The following is a 20,767-nucleotide window of genomic DNA, read 5'->3' as shown; positions in this document are numbered from 1 at the left end:
GGCTCCCTCTTTTGAGAGAATCTAAAACTAGGGGGTCACTGTTTCAAAATAAGGGCTCTCCCATGTAATCTAATAATCAGGTGAGGTGAAATGTTTTCTCTGAAGGTTGTGAGTCTTTGGAATTTTCTTCATGAAAAGGTGGTGGAAGCAAAGCCTTTGGATATTTTTAAGGCAGGTGGATAGATTCTTGGTAATCAAGGGGGTAAGTGCGATGCAGATTTGGGGTTACAATCAGATCAGCCATGATCTTATTAAATGGTGGAGTGGGCTTGAGGAGCAGAATGATCTGTTGCTCCTGGTTTGTGTGTAATATGAAGAAAAGATCGGTGAAATTAAAAGTCTTTTAATAAGATTTTTTTTTTTTTTTAAATATTTTATTGAACATTTTTGGTCAACCAACACAGTACATTGTGCATCCTTTACACAATATTATAACAACACAAATAACAATGACCTATTTTATAAACATAAAATGAATAAATAATAAATAACAAAATGAAAACTATCCCTAATTGGCAACTGCCTTATCACAAGTAACACTCTCCAAAAATATAATTTAACAGTCCAATATATAATTATCTGTAGCAACGACCTATACATATTATACAGTATATATTAACAACCCTGAGAGTCCTTCTGGTTCCTCCTCCTCCTCCCCACCCCCCCCCCCCCCCCCCCCCCGATCCTGGGCTGCTGCTGCCGCCTTCTTTTTTCCATTTCATCTATCTTTCTGCGAGGTATTCGACGAACGGTTGCCACCGCCTGGTGAACCCTTGAGCCGACCCCCTTAGGACGAACTTAATCCGCTCTAGCTTTATAAACCCTGCCATGTCATTTATCCATGTCTCCACCCCCGGGGGCTTGGCTTCTTTCCACATTAGCAATATCCTACGCCGGGCTACTAGGGACGCAAAGGCCAAAACATCGGCCTCTCTCGCCTCCTGCACTCCCGGCTCTTGTGCTACCCCAAATATAGCCAACCCCCAGCTTGGTTCGACCCGGACCCCTACTACTTTTGAAAGCACCTTTGTCACCCCCATCCAAAACCCCTGTAGTGCCGGGCATGACCAAAACATATGGGTATGATTCGCTGGGCTTCTCGAGCGCCTCGCACACCTATCCTCCACCCCAAAAAATTTACTGAGCCGTGCTCCAGTCATATGCGCCCTGTGTAATACCTTAAACTGAATCAGGCTTAGCCTGGCACACAAGGACGACGAGTTTACCCTGCTTAGGGCATCAGCCCACAGCCCCTCCTCGATCTCCTCCCCCAGCTCTTCTTCCCATTTCCCTTTTAGTTCATCTACCATAGTCTCCCCTTCGTCCCTCATTTCCCTATATATATCTGACACCTTACCATCCCCCACCCATGTCTTTGAGATCACTCTGTCCTGCACCTCTTGTGTCGGGAGCTGCGGGAATTCCCTCACCTGTTGCCTCGCAAAAGCCCTCAGTTGCATATACCTGAATGCATTCCCTTGGGGCAACCCATATTTCTCGGTCAGCGCTCCCAGACTCGCGAACTTCCCATCCACAAACAGATCTTTCAGTTGCGTTATTCCTGCTCTTTGCCACATTCCATGTCCCCCATCCATTCCCCCCGGGGCAAACCTATGGTTGTTTCTTATCGGGGACCCCCCCAAGGCTCCAGTCTTTCCCCTATGCCGTCTCCACTGTCCCCAAATTGCCAGTGTAGCCACCACCACCGGGCTTGTGGTGTAGTTCCTCGGTGAGAACGGCAATGGGGCTGTCACCATAGCCTGTAGGCTAGTCCCCCTACAGGACGCCCTCTCTAATCTCTTCCACGCCGCTCCCTCCTCCTCTCCCATCCACTTACTCACCATTGAAATATTAGCGGCCCAATAATACTCACTTAGGCTCGGTAGTGCCAGCCCCCCCCTATCCCTGCTACGCTGTAAGAATCCCTTCCTCACTCTCGGGGTCTTCCCGGCCCACACAAAACCCATGATGCTCTTTTCGATCCTTTTAAAAAAAGCCTTCGTGATCACCACCGGGAGGCACTGAAACACAAAGAGGAATCTCGGGAGGACCACCATCTTAACCGCCTGCACCCTCTCTGCCAGTGACAGGGATACCATATCCCATCTCTTGAAATCCTCCTCCATTTGTTCCACCAACCGCGTTAAATTTAACCTATGCAATGTGCCCCAATTCTTGGCTATCTGGATCCCCAGGTAACGAAAGTCCCTTGTTACCTTCCTCAACGGTAGGTCCTCTATTTGTCTACTCTGCCCCCCTGGATGCACCACAAACAACTCACTTTTCCCCATGTTCAATTTATACCCTGAAAAATCCCCAAACTCCCCAAGTATCCGCCGGGTCTGCCACATATAGTAACAAATCGTCCGCATACAAAGATACCCGGTGTTTTTCTCCTCCTCTAAGTACTCCCCTCCACTTCTTGGAACCCCTCAATGCTATCGCCAGGGGCTCAATCGCCAGTGCAAACAATAATGGGGACAGAGGGCATCCCTGCCTTGTCCCTCTATGGAGCCGAAAATATGCAGATCCCCTTCCATTCGTGACCACGCTCGCCATCGGGGCCCTATACAACAGCTGCACCCATCTAACATACCCCTCTCCAAAACCAAATCTCCTCAACACCTCCCACAAATAATCCCACCCCACTCTATCAAATGCTTTCTCGGCATCCATCGCCACTACTATCTCCGTTTCCCCCTCTGGTGGGGGCATCATCATTACCCCTAACAGCCTCCGTACATTCGTGTTCAGTTGTCTCCCCTTCACAAACCCAGTTTGGTCCTTGTGGACCACCCCCGGGACACATTCCTCTATTCTCATTGCCATTATCTTGGCCAGGATCTTGGCATCTACATTTAGGAGGGAAATAGGTCTATAGGACCTGCATTGTAGCGGGTCCTTTTCCTTCTTTAAGAGAAGCGATATCGTTGCTTCAGACATAGTCGGGGGCAGTTGTCCCCTTTCCTTTGCCTCATTAAAGGTCCTCGTCAATACCGGGGCGAGCAAGTCCACATATTTTCTATAGAATTCGACTGGGAATCCATCCGGTCCCGGGGCCTTTCCCGCCTGCATGCTCCTAATTCCTTTCACCACTTCTTCTACCTCGATCTGTGCTCCCAGTCCCACCCTTTCCTGCTCTTCCACCTTGGGAAATTCCAGCCGATCCAAAAAGCCCATCATTCTCTCCCTCCCATCCGGGGGTTGAGCTTCATATAATTTTTTATAAAATGTCTTGAACACTCCATTCACTCTCTCCGCTCCCCGCTCCATCTCTCCTTCCTCATCCCTCACTCCCCCTATTTCCCTCGCAGCTCCCCTTTTCCTCAATTGGTGTGCCAGCAACCTGCTCGCCTTCTCCCCATATTCGTACTGTACACCCTGTGCCTTCCTCCATTGTGCCTCTGCAGTGCCCGTAGTCAGCAAGTCAAATTCTACATGTAGCCTTTGCCTTTCCCTGTACAGTCCCTCCTCCGGTGCTTCCGCATATTGTCTGTCCACCCTCAAAAGTTCTTGCAGCAACCGCTCCCGTTCCTTACTCTCCTGCTTCCCTTTATGTACCCTTATTGATATCAGCTCCCCTCTAAACACCGCCTTCAGCGCCTCCCAGACCACTCCCACCTGGACCTCCCCATTATCATTGAGTTCCAAGTACTTTTCAATACACCCCCTCACCCTTAGACACACCCCCTCATCTGCCATTAGTCCCATGTCCATTCTCTAGGGTGGGCGCCCTCCTGTTTCCTCCCCTATCTCCAAGTCTACCCAGTGTGGAGCATGATCCGAAATGGCTATAGCCGTATACTCCGTTCCCCTCACCTTCGGGATCAACGCCCTTCCCAGCACAAAAAAGTCTATTCGCGAGTAGACTTTATGGACATAGGAGAAAAACGAGAACTCCTTACTCCTAGGTCTGCTAAATCTCCACGGGTCTACACCTCCCATCTGCTCCATAAAATCTTTAAGTACCTTGGCTGCTGCCGGCCTCCTTCCAGTCCTGGACTTCGACCTATCCAGCCCTGGTTCCAACACTGTATTAAAATCTCCCCCCATTATCAGCTTTCCCATCTCTAGGTCCGGAATGCGTCCTAGCATCCGTCTCATAAAATTGGCATCATCCCAGTTCGGGGCATATACGTTTACCAAAACCACCGTCTCCCCCTGTAGTTTGCCACTCACCATCACGTATCTGCCCCCGTTATCCGCCACTATAGTCTTTGCCTCGAACATTACCCGCTTCCCCACTAATATAGCCACCCCCCTGTTTTTCGCATCTAGCCCCGAATGGAACACCTGCCCCACCCATCCTTTGCGTAGCCTAACCTGGTCTATCAGTTTCAGGTGCGTTTCCTGTAACATAACCACATCTGCCTTAAGTTTCTTAAGGTGTGCGAGTACCCGTGCCCTCTTTATCGGCCCGTTCAGCCCTCTCACGTTCCATGTGATCAGCCGGGTTGGGGGGCTTCCTACCCCCCCCTTGTCGATTAGCCATCCCCTTTTTCCAGCTCCTCACCCGGTTCCCACGCAGCTGTATCTCCCCCAGGCGGTCCCCCCCGCCCATCCCCTCCCATACCAGCTCCTCCCTCTCTCCAGCAGCAGCAACCCAGTAATTCCCCCCTCCCACCCCCCCCGCTAGATCCCCCGCTAGCGTAATTACTCCCTCCATGTTGCTCCCAGAAGTCAGCAAACTCTGGCCGACCTCGGCTTCCCCCCGTGACCTCGGCTCGCACCGTGCGACGCCCCCTCCTTCCTGCTTCTCTATTTCCGCCATGATTATCATAGCGCGGGAACCAAGCCCGCGTTTCTCCCTTGGCCCCGCCCCCAATGGCCAACGCCCCATCTCCTCCACCTCCCCTCCTCCCCCATCACCACCTGTGGAAGAGAGAAAAGTTACCACATCGCAGGATTAGTACATAAAACTCCTCTTTCCCCCCTTTTTAACCCCCCTCTTCGCCCCCCACATTCGCCCCACCACTTTGTTCAAACGTTCTTTTTAATAACCCGCTCATTCCAGTTTTTCTTCCACAATAAAAGTCCACGCTTCATCCGCCGTCTCAAAGTAGTGGTGCCTTCCTCAATATGTGACCCACAGTCTTGCCGGTTGCAGCATTCCAAATTTTATCTTCTTTTTATGAAGCACCGCCTTGGCCCGATTAAAGCTCGCCCTCCTTCTCGCCACCTCCGCACTCCAGTCTTGATAAACGCGGATCACCGCGTTCTCCCATTTACTGCTCCGAGTTTTCTTTGCCCATCTAAGGACCATTTCTTTATCCTTAAAACGGAGGAATCTCACCACTATGGCTCTGGGAATTTCTCCTGCTCTCGGTCCTCGCGCCATCACTCGGTATGCCCACTCCACCTCCAACGGACCCGCCGGGGCCTCCGCTCCCATTAACGAGTGCAGCATCGTGCTCACATATGCCCCGACGTCCGCTCCCTCCACACCTTCAGGAAGACCAAGAATCCTCAGGTTGTTCCTCCTTGCATTGTTCTCCAGTGCCTCCAACCTTTCCACACATCGTTTCTGATGTGCCTCATGCATCTCCGCCTTCACCACCAGGCCCTGTATGTCGTCCTCATTCTCGGCTGCCTTTGCCTTCACGACCCGAAGCTCTCGCTCCTGGGTCTTTTGTTCCTCCTTTAGCCCTTCGATCGCCTGTAGTATCGGGGCCAACAGCTCTTTCTTCATTTCCTTTTTGAGCTCTTCCACACAGCATTTCAAGAACTCTTGTTGTTCAGGGCCCCATGTTAAACTGCCACCTTCCGACGCCATCTTGGTTTTTGCTTGCCTTCCTTGCCGCTGTTCTAAAGGATCCACTGCAATCCGGCCACTTTCTCCTCCTTTTTTCATCCGTATCCAGGGGGGATTCCCTTCTGGTTTACCGCACAGTGTTTTTAGCCGTCAAAATTGCCGTTGGGGCTCCTATCAAGAGCCCAAAAGTCCGTTTCACCGGGTGCTGCCGAAACGTGCGACTCAGCTGGTCATCGCCGCACCCGGAAGTTAATAAGAATTTATAGTGTACCTAACAGTAACACTTCTGGATTTGGATCAACTCTGCTCAAAAATGCAAATTATTCACTAATGTCGTGGCAACTATATACCACTGTTCAATAAATAATGCCAAGATAATAAAGGAAAAATAAGATTGAACGGTATTAATGCCTTAAACCCATGGCCAGGATTTTCTGGACCCGCCTCTGGGAGGAACCAGAATTCCTGCCGAAAGTCAGTGGACATTTTGCTGTGTTGCCAAATTCTCCAGCTCACCCACAACAGTGGGACCAGGAATTCCCAGGCCCTGTTTCATCTATATGTCTGTTTTATAAATATTAGTGGTTTTCTTGGGACAGGTACAAAGATATGCAGAAGGACAGGTAGTGCTGAGGAAATGGGGAGGCTGCAGAAGGACTTGGAAAGGCTAGCAGAGTGGGCAAAGAAGTGGCAAATGGAATACAATGCGGAAAAGTGTGAAGTTATGCACTTTGGAAGGAGGAATGGAGACATGGACTATTTTCTAAATGGGGAAATGCTTAAGAAATCAGAAGCACACAGGAACTTGGGAGTCCTAGTTCAGGATTCTCTGAAGGTTAACATGCAATTTCATTTCGCAGTGATGTCCTGGAGCGATGTCCTGTGACCCAGAGGGTCAGCCACAGGACATCAGTGCTGCCTGGGACGAGGTGGCGGCTGTAAGCTCCAGGGGTGTGACCAGGAGAACTGGCCTCCAGTGTCGAAAACGGTCAATGACCTACACTGGGCAGCATGGGTGAGTGGATACCAATGCCCCCCCCCCCCCCCCCCCGGAGAGTTTTCTGCTTCAACACAAGCATCCACCCCCCCCCCCCGAACTTTCCATGCGACTCCCAACTCTACCCCTTCAACCTTACCTTAACCCTTCCTTCACACACACTAGCCCCAACACCACCACCACCCCCAAAACCACTGTGAACCACACACGTGACTAACAATGCCCTCTCTGTGACTCCACAGGAAAAGCTCCCCCACAGTCACCAGAAGATGGCCCCGACTGGAGGTGGGGTGCCAGACTCCTCACCTCCTTCGAGAAACGGGCCCTGGAGGTGAGTGGAGTAGCCGAGGACAGAGCAGTCACCCACGTGGAGGTTGGATGATGCCGCAGAGATGAGGAACCACCGGGCCCCACCCGAATGACCTGTCACACATGAGTTGTTGTTGCCTTACTGACTCACCCATCACTCCCACTGACCACATGTCATAACCCCGCTGGTCCTCCAGCCGACGGCACTGGCCCATCCCAGGTGGCCCCCTCTCCAGACTCCCAGGAGCAACCTCAGAGGGAGCTCCAAGGACGATATGATCGAGGTGTCACAGCTGTCATCCAACACCAGCGCAGATACATGCACCTCGGTGAGGAATGTTAGTGGACAGGCTTCTGATGCACAATCTGGTAAGCACCACACAGCTGCTGATGCACATTAGGTGTGCACCGGAACCCCCAGACGATACGACAGTCGGAGGTCTGCTGGATCCCAGCCCCCAGCTGGGTCCCTGCCTGATGCTGAGCCTGTGGAAGAGGTACATCTGGAGCTGTTGGAGATGATAGGGAGAGGTCAGGACATTCAGAGGGAGATATCAGCAGATCCATAGATGCTTGGAGGAGTCCGAGAGGCTACGGGCGCAGGAGATGTCACCCGCAATGTGTGGCACCGAGGCCAACACTGCTAGTGTGGCGAACACAGTGGAGAGCCTGGTGCACAACATCGGCACCATTAGTGAAGGTGTCCAAGCCGTCACGCAGTCGGTGACGGACATGGCTGAGGGTCCCGGCAAAATGTACGCCTCACTGGGGGATGTGACCCAGTACAAGGCTGACCTTAATTAGGTGCTGCAGAGCATGGTCCAATCACTGAGGAGCATCGCCGAGGGTTTCGACAAGATAGTCAAGGCATCGGGGTGCCACCAGGGCTGACGGAGCAAGATGATACAGGGGCAGCCGAGCCTCGAACTAGCTGCCCCTTCATCCGAAGGAGAACCCGGGGTCCTATGGGCACTGACGGGGAGGAGGGGATGCTGGGTGGCATCCTGGGCCCGTCCCATGGAGTGGCGACGGTGGCCACCAACGCCCCCAAGTTCCATCCCTCTGATGAAGCCTTGGGCGGGATTCTACTGCCGCGCTCGCCCGGCGACCGGAGAATCCCGCCCAAGGTCAACGGATTTTTACATTGTCGCCATCTCGCCTGTGGTGTTCTTTCGGCGGGTGGGGGCGGAAGAATCCAGCCCCATGTCACACAGTCAGCACCTGGAACAGGGCGGCACAGCTGTGCATGTGCCGCCAAGTGCTCCGGGGCCCTCCGGCCCCAGAGCCTCCAGAGGACGCCCACCAAGGGCATCGAAGGCCACGGGACGAGGAAAGCGGCTTGCTGCCTCCACCTTAGATGTGCATCCTGGGGACATTGCTAGATGTAGCGATAGAACTAGGAAGGCAAAGCACATGGAGGATCACTGAGGGCTCCGGGTGAGGGTGAGAGGGTGGGGGGTAGGGGGTAGGTAGGGGGTGAGGGGGATTTGGGGGAGGAGGCAACACCATTGAGAGAGTGGGGATTGGAAATCACAATAAACACCCTGGACCACAACCAGTATGACGCCTCTGTCACTTTCTTTCGCAATTCGGCCCAACCTCTGAACCCTTGGCCCATTTATCCAGGCATCTCTCCCTCCCCATAGCACTCACCCACCGCCCGGCTATGGACATGTCCCTGGAGCTGTGTCCCATCCCCTGGGTGTTTGAATGTTGGCTGCTGCGAGTGTGGTATTGCCTCCCGCCGTGTCCAAGTACAGTTTCCATGCATCAAGGTGTGACTGGGATGCTAGGCAATGACTCCCACATGCTACATGCCCCACCTACAAGAATCCACTTGGGTTGTGTGAAGTGCTCACTTAACCACAATTTCCAATTCCCTATTAGCAAATAGCCTTCAGTCCCCAATCCTCCCTTTTCCCATGGCGACCCACCCCTCCAGAGAGTGCTCCCCGCACCACCCACCTAGCCGAGGCCCCCCCCCCGCCGAGCACTGAGTTGGCAAGTCCAGCACCCCTTGGCTCGTTCCCTATGAGCAAAGGCGGCTACTCACCTCCTCGGCTCCCCGCAGAATCCATTTTGGCAGGTTCACGTTTTTCAAAAGGAGTACTAATCGGCCCACTTGCTAGGGAGGCCGCTGAATGACGGGAGGCTGTTCGATCTGGGGTGGCTCCTGTTAATTGTGTGGAAGTGGGGTTTAAATGGTGATAATTGGTTTCTCGCCTCGCTGCAGTGAGATCCCGATTTCACCTGCGGGAGCGAGCCGGATGCAACGCAAACTGTTTGGCACCTGGCGCGGATCTCATTTTTGGCCTCTCCCGCTATTCGCTGACCTTGTTTCGCTTGAGTGAGAGCACAACGAGGCTGGAGAATCACATCCATGGTGTTACAGTGTTCAGGATGAGTTGGAGGCTACGCTGTTGTTTAAAGGCAAGAGTATTAAATAATGTTAAGCAAAGTGCATTTTGTATAATGCATTTGTTGTGGTACTGCTCACAGACACGTACAGATTGGTTTTCTTAACTGTAAACCACAGGTGGTTAAGGTCTAAAGAAAATTACAAAAAAAGAATCACTATAAAGGGCTGCAGCTGGAAAGTCAGAGTAAAGTAAATAACAAAATGTTAGAGCTGGGCTGGATGGGAAAGTGTTTGGCTGCAGAGGACTAAATAATAATGGAACAGGAAAGGGCTTTAGTTGAGAATACAAGACGAAATCACTCGGAATTGCTCCGTCAGCAAATAGTTGAAGAGGATAAATGGATGTGTCAAACATGGAAACAAGTACATAGAGGAGAGTAAAACAAGTAAATGAATTCAAATGCGAAAGAATCAGATAAATCAATAAAGAATGGGCTGAATGATGATCTAAAATAGAGACTAAAAGGCCACCGGAATGCACTCAGATGGATGCATAAACCTCAAGTGTCTTTTGATTGGTTTATGGCACATTGATCTGTGACCTAAAGACATGGGGTGGATTTTAAGTTTGGGAATGCTGTGGATGGACAGGTAATGCAACTGCACCACCCACCCAAAGTGTCTGGTGAGAGGCTTGAGCCATTTTGATAGTAGTGCCCCATTTATGTTAGTTCCAAAAGCGGCAAGTAACATTCATACCACACAAGGGCCAGGTCATGACCAACTACATCGAGGAAGAATCTAACCATTTCCCCATGGCATTCAATATCATTACCATTACTGAATCGCCCATTACTGACATCCCGGGGGTTACCATTGACCAGAAACTGAACTGGACCAGCCATATAAATTCTATAGGTATAAGAGCAGGTCAGAGGCTGAGAACTCTGCAGTAGGTAGCACAACTTATAGAATCCCTACAGTGTAGAAGGAGGCCATTCGGCCCTTCAACACTGCACTAACCTCCCAAAAGACCACGCTACCTAGGCCCAATCCCCCGTCGTATTCCTGCCCCTCCTAAGAGCCAATCCACCTAACCTGCACATTTTGGACTGTGGGAGGAAACCGGAGTACACGGAGGAAACCCATGCAGACACAAGGCAAATGTGTAAATTCTACACAGTCACCCGAGGTCGAAATCAAACCTGGATTCCTGGTGCTGTGAGGCAGCAGTACTAACCACTGTGCCACCGTGCTGCCCTAGAGCTTTTTCACCATCTACAAGGCACAAGTCAGGATTCTGATAGGATGAGGCCCTACACCATCCGGGACAAAGCAATCTGCTTGATTGGCACCTCATCCACCAACATTCAATCCCTCTGCCAATAGCGCAGAGTGACATCAGTATATATTATTGACAGGATGTGCTGTAGCAACTCACCAAGGTTCCTTTGACAGTACCTTCCAAACCTCCAACGTTTACCATCTAGAAGGATGGTAGATGTGTGGGAACACCACCATCCGCAAATTCCCTTCCAAGCCACAGACCATCTCGATGTGGAACTATATCAATATATTCACGTTCACCGGATCAAATCCTGGATCTCCCTGACCAACAGCGCTTTGCGTGTACCTGCACCCGATGGACTGCAGTTTTTTAAAGTTCATTCATGGTTCGTGAGCTTTGCAGATTAGGCCAGCATTTATTGCCCATCCTTAATTTCTCTTGAGTGGGCAGTTAAAGGGGTGGCACAGTGATTGGCACTGCTGCCTCATGGCGCCGAGCACCCGGGCTCTATCCCAGTCCCGGGTCACATTCCGTGTGGAGTTTGCACATTCTCCCAGTGGGCCTCACCCCAACAACCCAAAGATGTGCAGGGTGAGTAGATTGGCCACGCTAAATTGCCCCTTAATTGGGGGAAAAAGAATTGGGTACTCTAAATTTATATTTTAAAAAAAAAGAGGGGGCAGTTCAGAGTCAACCACGTTGCTGTGGGTCTGGAGTCACACTTAGGACAGACCAGGTAAGGATGGCACATTTCCTTCCCTAAAGGACATTAGTGAACTAGATGCGTTTTTGCAACAATGATTTCATGGTCAACATTAGAATTTTAATTCCAGATTTTTATTGAATTCAAATTTCACCATCTGCAGTCCCATTTGAACCTGGATCCCCAGAGTATTACTCTGAGTCTCTGGTTTGCTAGTCGAGTCACAAAACTACTATGCCACCACCTCCCCTGATTCAGCAAGCTGCCTCACTACCTTCTTCTCAAGAGAAATTATGGATGGACCACAAATGCTGGTCTTGCCAGCGAAGCTCCCATCCCCTGAAAGAATGATTTTTTTAAAAATAAAGCTGTGAGTGGAGTTCTGGCAAGATTTGATTCACGCTGATTTGATGTAAAGACTGAAAATGTTGGAAAAATTCAGCAGGTTTGGCAGCCTCTGTTGATAGAGAAACAGAGTTAATGTTTCAAGTTCATATGATTCTTCTTCAGATTCCAGGCTCTGAAGAAGATTCGTACAGACACGGAACACCAACTCTGTTTCTCTCTTGTTGCCAGACCTGCTGAGTTTTTCCAGCATTTTCTATTCTTATTTCAGATTTCCAGCGCTGATTCTCCGACCCAGCGCGGGGCCGGAGAATCTACAGTATTTTGATTTTATTATGTTGATTTGAGCTGTGGCTACAATGTGTGACTCCCACCAGGTATAGAAATATTGCTTATTAGCACTTGCATGATACAACATAAATGATTATATTATTGATTGCAAACAATGGTTGGCAATTTAAATTTGACTAAAATCTGAAACATTCCTTTGTTTTGACTGATTATCGTAATTCATTTTTTTTTAGCTATCTTAAGAGTTCATCTGGTTTCTGACCAAAAAAAAAATTCTTGTAGAATGTTGGTTGAATATGAATATGTTACTGGTGGGTGATGTGTGTTAGATCAGTGCTGGAATAGCTGGTTTTGTATCTCAGCCGCTTCATGGTAAATTGTTCACCTTGATCTAACAGGCCTTTGGTAACAAGGCCAAGCTGTCTTAACTGACAGCAAGAAGGGAAAGCTCTAGAGGATCTGCCATGAATATTATATTCCTTGGAAGGTGGTTATGATATAGAGTTAGCCAAGATAGTAGGGAAGTGTGCAGTGATGCGATAACCCAAGTTCATGATATGTGACTTTGGGGAAATAAAGAGGAAAGCTAAGGAGTAAATGAATTTAAATAAAAAGCCTGATTTTTACTGAACAAATAATGTCTGTCTACTTTTGTTCTTTTCAAGGAAAAATGCTTGTCAGCCAGAATGCAGCGTCGGGCTCATGCTGCCTTAGCAAGTGTCGCCACAACTCTGCTCATTTTATCCAACTTGGTGTTTCTCTGTGGGAATCAAGTAGGAAAGATCTATTGGAACAGAACATTTGTACAAGGTAATTAAGTATGGTTCAATCCATGAGGTTGGTGAAAATTTGCTGAGATTTTTAAAAATCGTATATTATTCATTAAATATCTAAAAGAACATTCCAAATCATGTCAAAAAGGTCATTACAGAAAATGCACTGATGATTCACCATTTCTTAGTAGAGTATGCTGCATTCTGATGTGTCTCAATACAATTGTAATTCATGTGATATTTATTATAAACAGTCAATGCGTGGCATATGGTCTGAGGGCTTTTAAACAATTTCCAGTCTCTCGGTGCAGTATGACTGAAAGGTCTTGGGACAGTGAAATTTCTTCATTGCGCCTTTGTGGCGGCTGCCCTCAAGCTTTACTGCATCCATCAGCACGTAGTCCCAGACCTTGGAATGTGGCAATCTGCAACACTCATGGACATATCTTTTCACTGGAAGACCACCAAGTTTTGGGCAGACCAAAGAGCCTCTTTCACTATGTTGATGATCCTCCAGTAGTGGCTGATATTTGTCTCAGTGCATGCAAACAGGTGGCAGATATATTCTGAAGTGTGGGATGGCACAATTTGTCAGAAGGAATAGGGACACACAATATAGACTTAATGTCACACCTTCAAATAGAATGCAGGATCAGAGGGACTTTCCGGGGGTGGGGGGGGTTGCGGTACATGTCTATAGATCTTTGCAAACGGCAGGCCACATTGCGACAGTAATTAGCAATGCTTATGGGATCTTGTGCTTCATGATGGAGGCATGATGGACAAAGCTAGGGAGCTAATGCTGAATGTTTCTAATGCGCTGGTTAGGCCACAAATAGAATATTGGGCGGGGTTCTTCAATCCCGCGGCAGAGTGTCCACGCCGTCGTAAACGCTGTTGCGTTTTACCACAGCACGAACGGGCCGCTCGCACGACTAATTCTGGCCCCTCCAGGGGGCCAGCACGGCGCTGGAGCGGTTCGTGTCGCTCCAGCTGCAGATCCCGGTGTGAACGGTGCACCGCGGGATCCGCTCATGCGCAGTTGCGCCGGTGCCAACAAGGACATGCACACTGGCACCGGCGCCAATGCGCGCATGCGCAGTGGCCTCCTTCAACGCGCCGGCCCCGACGCAACATGGGGCAGGACTCCGCTCTGCAGAGAATCGCGTGCCGGCGTCGGGGCGGCGTGGCGCGATTCGCGCGGCCCGCCGCCGATTCTCCGACCCAGCGCGGGGTCGGAGAATCACACCCATTGTTTCCAGTTCTAGTCACCACACTTCAGGGAGAATGTGAGGGTCCTTGAGGAGGGTGCAATGGAGATTCACCCAAATGTTTCCAGGGATGAGGAATATTAGTTACAAGGTTAATTTGGAGAAGCTTAGGTTGTTCTCTTTGAATCAATCCAGATTGGGGAGAGATTTAATAGATCAGTGCAGGTCACTGTAATGAAAGGTTTAGGTGAGATGGACAGAGAAAATTTGTTCCCATTAGCAGATGGTGTTGTGGCTAGTGAACACAGATTTAATTCTGGGCAAGAAATACAGTTGGGGGTGGGGGGAGGTGTTGGTGGGAGATGTGAGGAAGATTTTTTATTGTCACTAATGACTCGGAACCCATTGCCTAAAGGAGTGGAAACAGAGGTGATCAATAATTTCAAAAGGAGGTTGGACTCAGAAGGACTCTTAACTTCTCTCGGAAATGGCCCTTGCAAGACACTTGGTTCAAGGGCAATTAGGGATAGGCAACAAATGCTAACCGTTGCAGGAACGCCCACATCCCATGGAAAATGCAGTCAACTCATATCCCACTCAATGCCTGTTGATTGCAGCTCTATACTAGCCTCCCAAAATATTTGCAGTGCAATTTCCCGCTGGGTCACTGTCTGTGGGGAGTCTGCACGTTCTCTCCGTGTCTGCGTGTGTTTCCTCCGGGTGCTCCGGTTGTCTCCCACAGTCCAAAGACGTGCAGGTTAGGTGGATTGGCCATGATAAATTGCCCTTAGTGACCAAAAAGGTTAGGAGGGGTTATTGCGTTACGGGGTTAGGGTGGAAGTGAGGGCTTAGGTGGGTCGGTGCAGACTCGATGGGCCGAATGGCCTCCTTCTGCACTGTATGTTCTATGTTCTATTTGGGCTGGTGGCTGTGAGCGTCAGATCAAGTTAAGCGCCGTCTTTACCTGCTCGGTTGCTGGGCAGCTGGGGCTGAGCACTTGTTGGGCGTCTGAAAACAGGAAATCAGGAAAAGTGGAACGTTTGTCTGATCAAGAGAAAATGGGATGGGAACAAAGAGGTCCATGATCACAACATCTACAGCATAGTCATCATGCTAGTTAGCAAGATGAAGGTGTGCTGAGAAGGGGCATAAAACAGGAACATGCTGCCATCCTGAATGTTCTCAATAACGCTGGAAGTCACTGTCTCTGTTACAGCTGACATCATGGTGCTGAGAGCCATCTCCTCCTTAGGGCTCTGCTCCTTCCTTGCATGCACCACTTTGTCCAGCAATAGAGAGGCCAGAATCTCAGTGATTGTGTAGCACTGTGTTTGGGTGATCTGCCTGCCATAACTGGAGGTATGTAGAGGCATCAAGTGGTGCATGTGGAGATTGCAGGTTTGGTAACTGTGAGTTAAACGGTGTTTGACTGTTAAACATGAGTCCTGAATGCCAGTGACTAATGGGGGTGTGGTACATTGAGCAGTGTGAGAAGTTGGTGATGTGGGGAGTAGGCGCTATTGATCAGGGTTCTCTGGTTCTGCCAACATTACAGGCAGGACAGGAAAGTTTAAAGAGTCGTTGACTTTTAATGGCTCTCCAAATTTTCCTGTCCCAACCATAACAATGCTCGCCGGTGTTGGGGTCAAAGAAACCCGCCCATTGTGTAAAAGTTGATCATGTCATGTGAACGTTGACCTCGATCCTACATGAGGCCATTATACTTCTTATTGAGCCTCGTTCTGGACGCCTGGCGTTAAGCGCCCGGTCACTGCTCCAACATTCTTCTATCCTAAGGGTATTGATTGAGGACTTCCTGGCTCTTTACAGAGCCATGGCATATTTCCTCCTGCCCACCTTTATTGCTAATGGCTCTAGTGCCATATCCATCACTCTGAAACCTTTTCTCTGCCTTGGTGTTCCATTTTCCATGTTTTGAATTGCAGTAATATTATTCAATGCAATTTCCCCTTTAAGGGGGGCGGACTGTCTTTGAAGTAGCATCACTAAATGTGATTTGTACAATGCTGATTGACCTGCTGTAGCACAATGTAACCACTGGCAGAGCAAAGAGGCAGCCAGTAGCCAGGCAGATCCTCGGCCCTGCTCTACAATCATGGTAATGGGGTGGGAGCATCAAATTTTCCAATGGGACTCGCACAGGAAGGTCTCAAATTGTGAACATTGCCGCTGAAAAATAGGGTAAGATATTTTTTTAATGATATTATAATTTGAAGTCTTACAACACCAGGTTAAAGGCCCAGGCCAGATGGCGGGAGAGTTAAACATAGTTAAATGTAGTGAGACATGAATCCAAGGTCCCGGTTGAGGCCGTACTCATGCGTGCGGAACTTGGCTATCAGTTTCTGCTCGTGCGATTCTGCATTGTCGAGTGTCCTGAAGGCCGCCTTGGAGAACGCTTACCAAGGCGACCTTCAGGACGCACGACAACTCAGAATCGCTCCAGCCAAGTTCCACACGCATGAGTAGGGCCTCAACCAGGACCTTGGATTCATGTCTCATTACATTCAGCCCCACCATCTGGCCTGGGCTTGCGAAATCCTACCAACTGTCCTGTCTTGAGACAGTTCACACCTCTTTAACCTGTGGTTATTTCTCTCTCCAGTTGCACCGTCTGGACCTGTAAAGACTTAATTACCTGCAAAGACTTGCAATCCTAGTATCGACTTGTATCATTGACGATGTCGATATATGTGTTTGTGTAACCTACCTCTTCACTCACCTGATGAAGGAGCCATGCTCCGAAAGCTAGTGATTCCAAATAAACCTGTTGGACTTTAATCTGGTACTGTAAGACTTCTTACTGTGCCCACCCCACCCCAGTCCAACTCCGGCATCTCCACATCATTACAATTTGAGGGATGGAATTGGACTCAATGCCCTGGTGGCTTAGAACACTGACCCTTTAATTCTGGTACCTGAGTTTACTATACATCTTTTTTAAAATAAATATTCTTATTAAAATTTTACATCTGTACACAGTACAATAGATAAGCAAGATGGTTCGCATGTACAATTGGCATGTTCCCTTTCATCGGTTTTCCCCCAATCCCCGCCTTTTGTTTTGTTGTTTGGGCTCCATCTTGGGCCCTTCCGTCATAGATATTGAAAGCTCTCTTTTGTTCTGTATTTGTTGCTGTTGCCCCTATGGCTTTGTGTGTGTGCGGAGGGGGGAGTTCGCCTCAGGCTCCCTCATCGGTTTTTTTTCGTGTCCCCTCCTGATGTTGATCTGGGTTCATTCCTTGCTGCCCCCGCCCCCCCTTCCTATCCGCTATTGGCCTCGAAACAGGACTTGGGATAAGCGAATGAATAGTCCCCACGCTTTATGGAAGCCATCATCCGACCCTCTGATGTTGTATTTGATCTTCTCCAGAAGGAGACATTCCGACAGGTCTGCCAGCCAGTCCGCGCGGAGCTGTGGGTGGTGCTGCCTTTCACCAGCCGAGCAGGATTCTCCGGCGTCCGATTAAGAAAGCAAGGGCATTGGCCCTCTTCCTCATATGGAGTTCTGGCTTCCCTGGCACCGTTCACATTTGTCCTCCACCTCCGGGAAGAACCTGTTCATAGCCTTGTGCAGGAGGAGGTGGAGCTGGCCCTGCTCAGTGCTTCGCTCCAGAATCCCCTCCCTACTTCCGTCCCTAGCTCATCCTCCCATTTCTGTCTTGCTCCGTGTAGTGGTGTCGTCGCCCTTTCTAACAGGTGTCTGTAAATGTCCCCACAGTTCTCTTTCTCCATACTTTCCGCCTTCAATAATTCCTCCGAATTGTGTCTCTCAGGGCCCTGGGGTAAATGTCGGAGCTCCTGTTCGTTCGGTAGTTCCATTCTTTCTGTCAGTTCATCCAGGGTTACGAGTGTCCTCCATGCAAAAGTTGCTAATCGCTTGCGTCCCCCCTGTCCTACCTTTATTTCTTAAAAGTGGCATCCAGCATGGCTGGTGGGAATTGGTTCCCGCAGATGGGGCCATGATGGACACCTCGGTTAAGCTGAAGTATTGTCTAATCTACATAGAACATAGAACATTACATCGCAGTACAGGCCCTTCGGCCCTCGATGTTGCGCCGACCTGTGAAATCACTCTAAAGCCCATCTACACTATTCCCTTATCATCCATATGTCTATCCAATGACCATTTGAATGCCCTTACTGTTGGCGAGTCCACTACTGTTGCAGGCAGGGCATTCCTCGCCCTTACTACTCTCTGAGTAAAGAACCTACCTCTGACATCTGTCCTATATCTATCTCCCCTCAATTTAAAGCTATGTCCCCTCGGGCTAGACATCACCATCCGAGGAAAAAGGCTCTCACTGTCCACCTATCCAATCCTCTGATCATCTTGATTGCCTCAATTAAGTCACCTCTTAACCTTCTTCTCTCTAGCGAAAACAGCCTCAAGTCTCTCGGCCTCTCCTCATAAGATCTTCCCTCCATAACAGGCAACATTCTGGTAAATCTCCTCTGCACCCTTTCCAATGCTTCCACATCCTTCCTATAATGCGGCGACCAGAATTGCATGCAATACTTGTGGCCGCACCAGAGTTTTGTACAGCTGCAACATGACCTCATGGCTCCGAAACTCAATCCCTCTACCAATAAAAGCTAACGCACCATACACCTTCTTAACAACCCTCTCAACCTGGGTGGCAACTTTCAGGGATCTATGTACATAGACACCGAGATCTCTCTGCTCATCCACACTGCCAAGAATCGTACCATTAGCCCAGTACTCTGTCTTCCTGTTATTGCTTCCAAAATGAATCACCTCACACTTTTCTGCATTAAACACCATTTGCCACCTCTCAGCCCAGCGCTGCAGCTTATCTATGTCCCTCTGTAACTTGTAACATCCTTCCGCACTGTCCACAACTTCACCGACTTTAGTGTCATCTGCAAATTTACTCACCCATCCTTCTACGCCCTCCTCCAGGTCATTTATAAAAATGACAGATAGCAGTGACCCCAAAACAGATCCTTGTGGTACACCACTAGGAACTGGACTCCAGTCTGAACATTTCCCATCAGCCACCACCCTTTGTCTTCTTCCAGCTAGCCAATTTCTGATCCAAATTACTAAATCACCCTGAATCCCATGCCTCCGTATTTTCTGCAGTAGCCTACCGTGGGGAACCTTATTAAACGCTTTACTGAAATCCATATACACCACATCAACTGCTCTACCCTCATCCACCTGTTTGGTCACCTTCTCAAAGAACTCAATAAGGTTTGTGAGGCACGACCTACCCTTCACAAAACCGTGTTGACTATCTCTAATCAAATTATTCCTTTCCAGATGATTATACATCCTATCTCTTATAAACCTGTCCAAGATTTTGCCCACAACAGAAGTAAGGCTCACTGGTCTATAGTTACCGGGGTTGTCTCTACTTCCCTTCTTGAACAAGGGGACAGCATTTGCTATCCTCCAGTCTTCTGGCACTATTCCTGTAGACAAAGATGACTTAAAGATCAAAGCCAAAGGCTCAGCAATCTCCTCCCTAGCTTCCCAGAGAATCCTAGAATAAATCCCATCCAGCCCAGGGGACTTATCTATTTTCACACTTTCCAGAATTGCTAACACCTCCTCCTTATGAACCTCAAGCCCTTCTAGTCTAGTAGCCTGAATCTCAGTATTCTCCTTGACAACACTATCTTTTTCCTGTGTGAATACTGACAAAAAATATTCATTTAGCACCTCTCCGGTCTCCTCGGACTCCACGCACAACTTCCCGCTACTGTCCTTGACTGGCCCTACTCTTACCCTAGTCATTCTTTTATTCCTGACATATCTATAGAAAGCTTCAGGGTTATCCTTGATCCTACCTGCCAAAGACTTCTCATGTCCCCTCCTGGCTCTTCTTAGCTCTCTCTTTAGGTCCTTCCTAGCTAACTTGTAACTCTCGAGCGCCCTAACTGAACCTTCATGTCTCATCTTTACATAAGCCTCCTTCTTCCTCTTGACAAGTGTTTCGACTGCTTTAGTAAACCACGGTTCCCTTACTCGACCACTTCCTCCCTGCCTGATAAGTACATACTTATCAAGGACACGCAGTAGCTGTTCCTTGAACAAGCTCCACATTTCCATTGTGCCCATCCCCTGCAGTTTTCCTCTCCATCCGATGCATCCTAAGTCTTGCCTCATCGCATCATAATTGCCTTTCCCCCAGATATAACTCTTGCCCTGCGGTATATACCTATCCCTTTCCATCACTAAAGTAAACGTAATCGAATTGTGGTCACTATCACCAAAGTGCTCACCTACCTCCAAATCTAACACCTGTCCTGGTTCATTACCCAGTACCAAATCCAAAACTGCTCGCCACTCGTTGGCCTATCTACATACTGTCAGGAAACCCTCCTGCACACATTGGACAAAAACGGACCCATCTAAAGTACTCGAACTATAGCGTTTCCAGTCAATATTTGGAAAGTTGAAGTCCCCCATAACAACTACCCTGTTGCTTTCGCTCCTATCCAGAAGCATCTTTGTAATCCTTTCCTCTACATCTCTGGAACTTTTCGGAGTCCTATAGAAAACCCCTAACAGGGTGACCTCTCCTTTCCTGGTTCTAATCTCAGCCCCATACTACCTCAGTAGACGAGTCCTCATCAAACGTCCTTTCTGCCACCGTAATACTGTCCTTGACTAACAATGCCACCCCTCCCCCTCTTTTACCACCTTCCCTGAGATTACTGAAATATCTAAACCCCGGCACCTGCAACA

The 20,767-nt window shown here is 49.1% G+C and overlaps 1 protein-coding gene across 3 annotated transcripts in view; it reads left to right on the top strand.

Annotated features, from left to right (window-relative positions):
- Positions 1-20,767, top strand: part of hhat (hedgehog acyltransferase) — a 446,467-nt gene that overhangs the window by 246,335 nt on the left and 179,365 nt on the right. For all 3 annotated transcript variants that reach the window (XM_072509767.1, XM_072509760.1, XM_072509778.1), the window contains exon 11: positions 12,710-12,854. In XM_072509767.1, the coding sequence (XP_072365868.1) occupies positions 12,710-12,854 (145 nt within the window). The remainder of the gene's footprint in view (positions 1-12,709; positions 12,855-20,767) is intronic.

Source organism: Scyliorhinus torazame, chromosome 1 (assembly GCF_047496885.1).
Source record: "Scyliorhinus torazame isolate Kashiwa2021f chromosome 1, sScyTor2.1, whole genome shotgun sequence".
NCBI lineage: Eukaryota > Metazoa > Chordata > Chondrichthyes > Carcharhiniformes > Scyliorhinidae > Scyliorhinus > Scyliorhinus torazame.
Note: the sequence above shows the minus strand (reverse complement) of the source record. Positions and strands in the feature narration are given on the sequence as shown.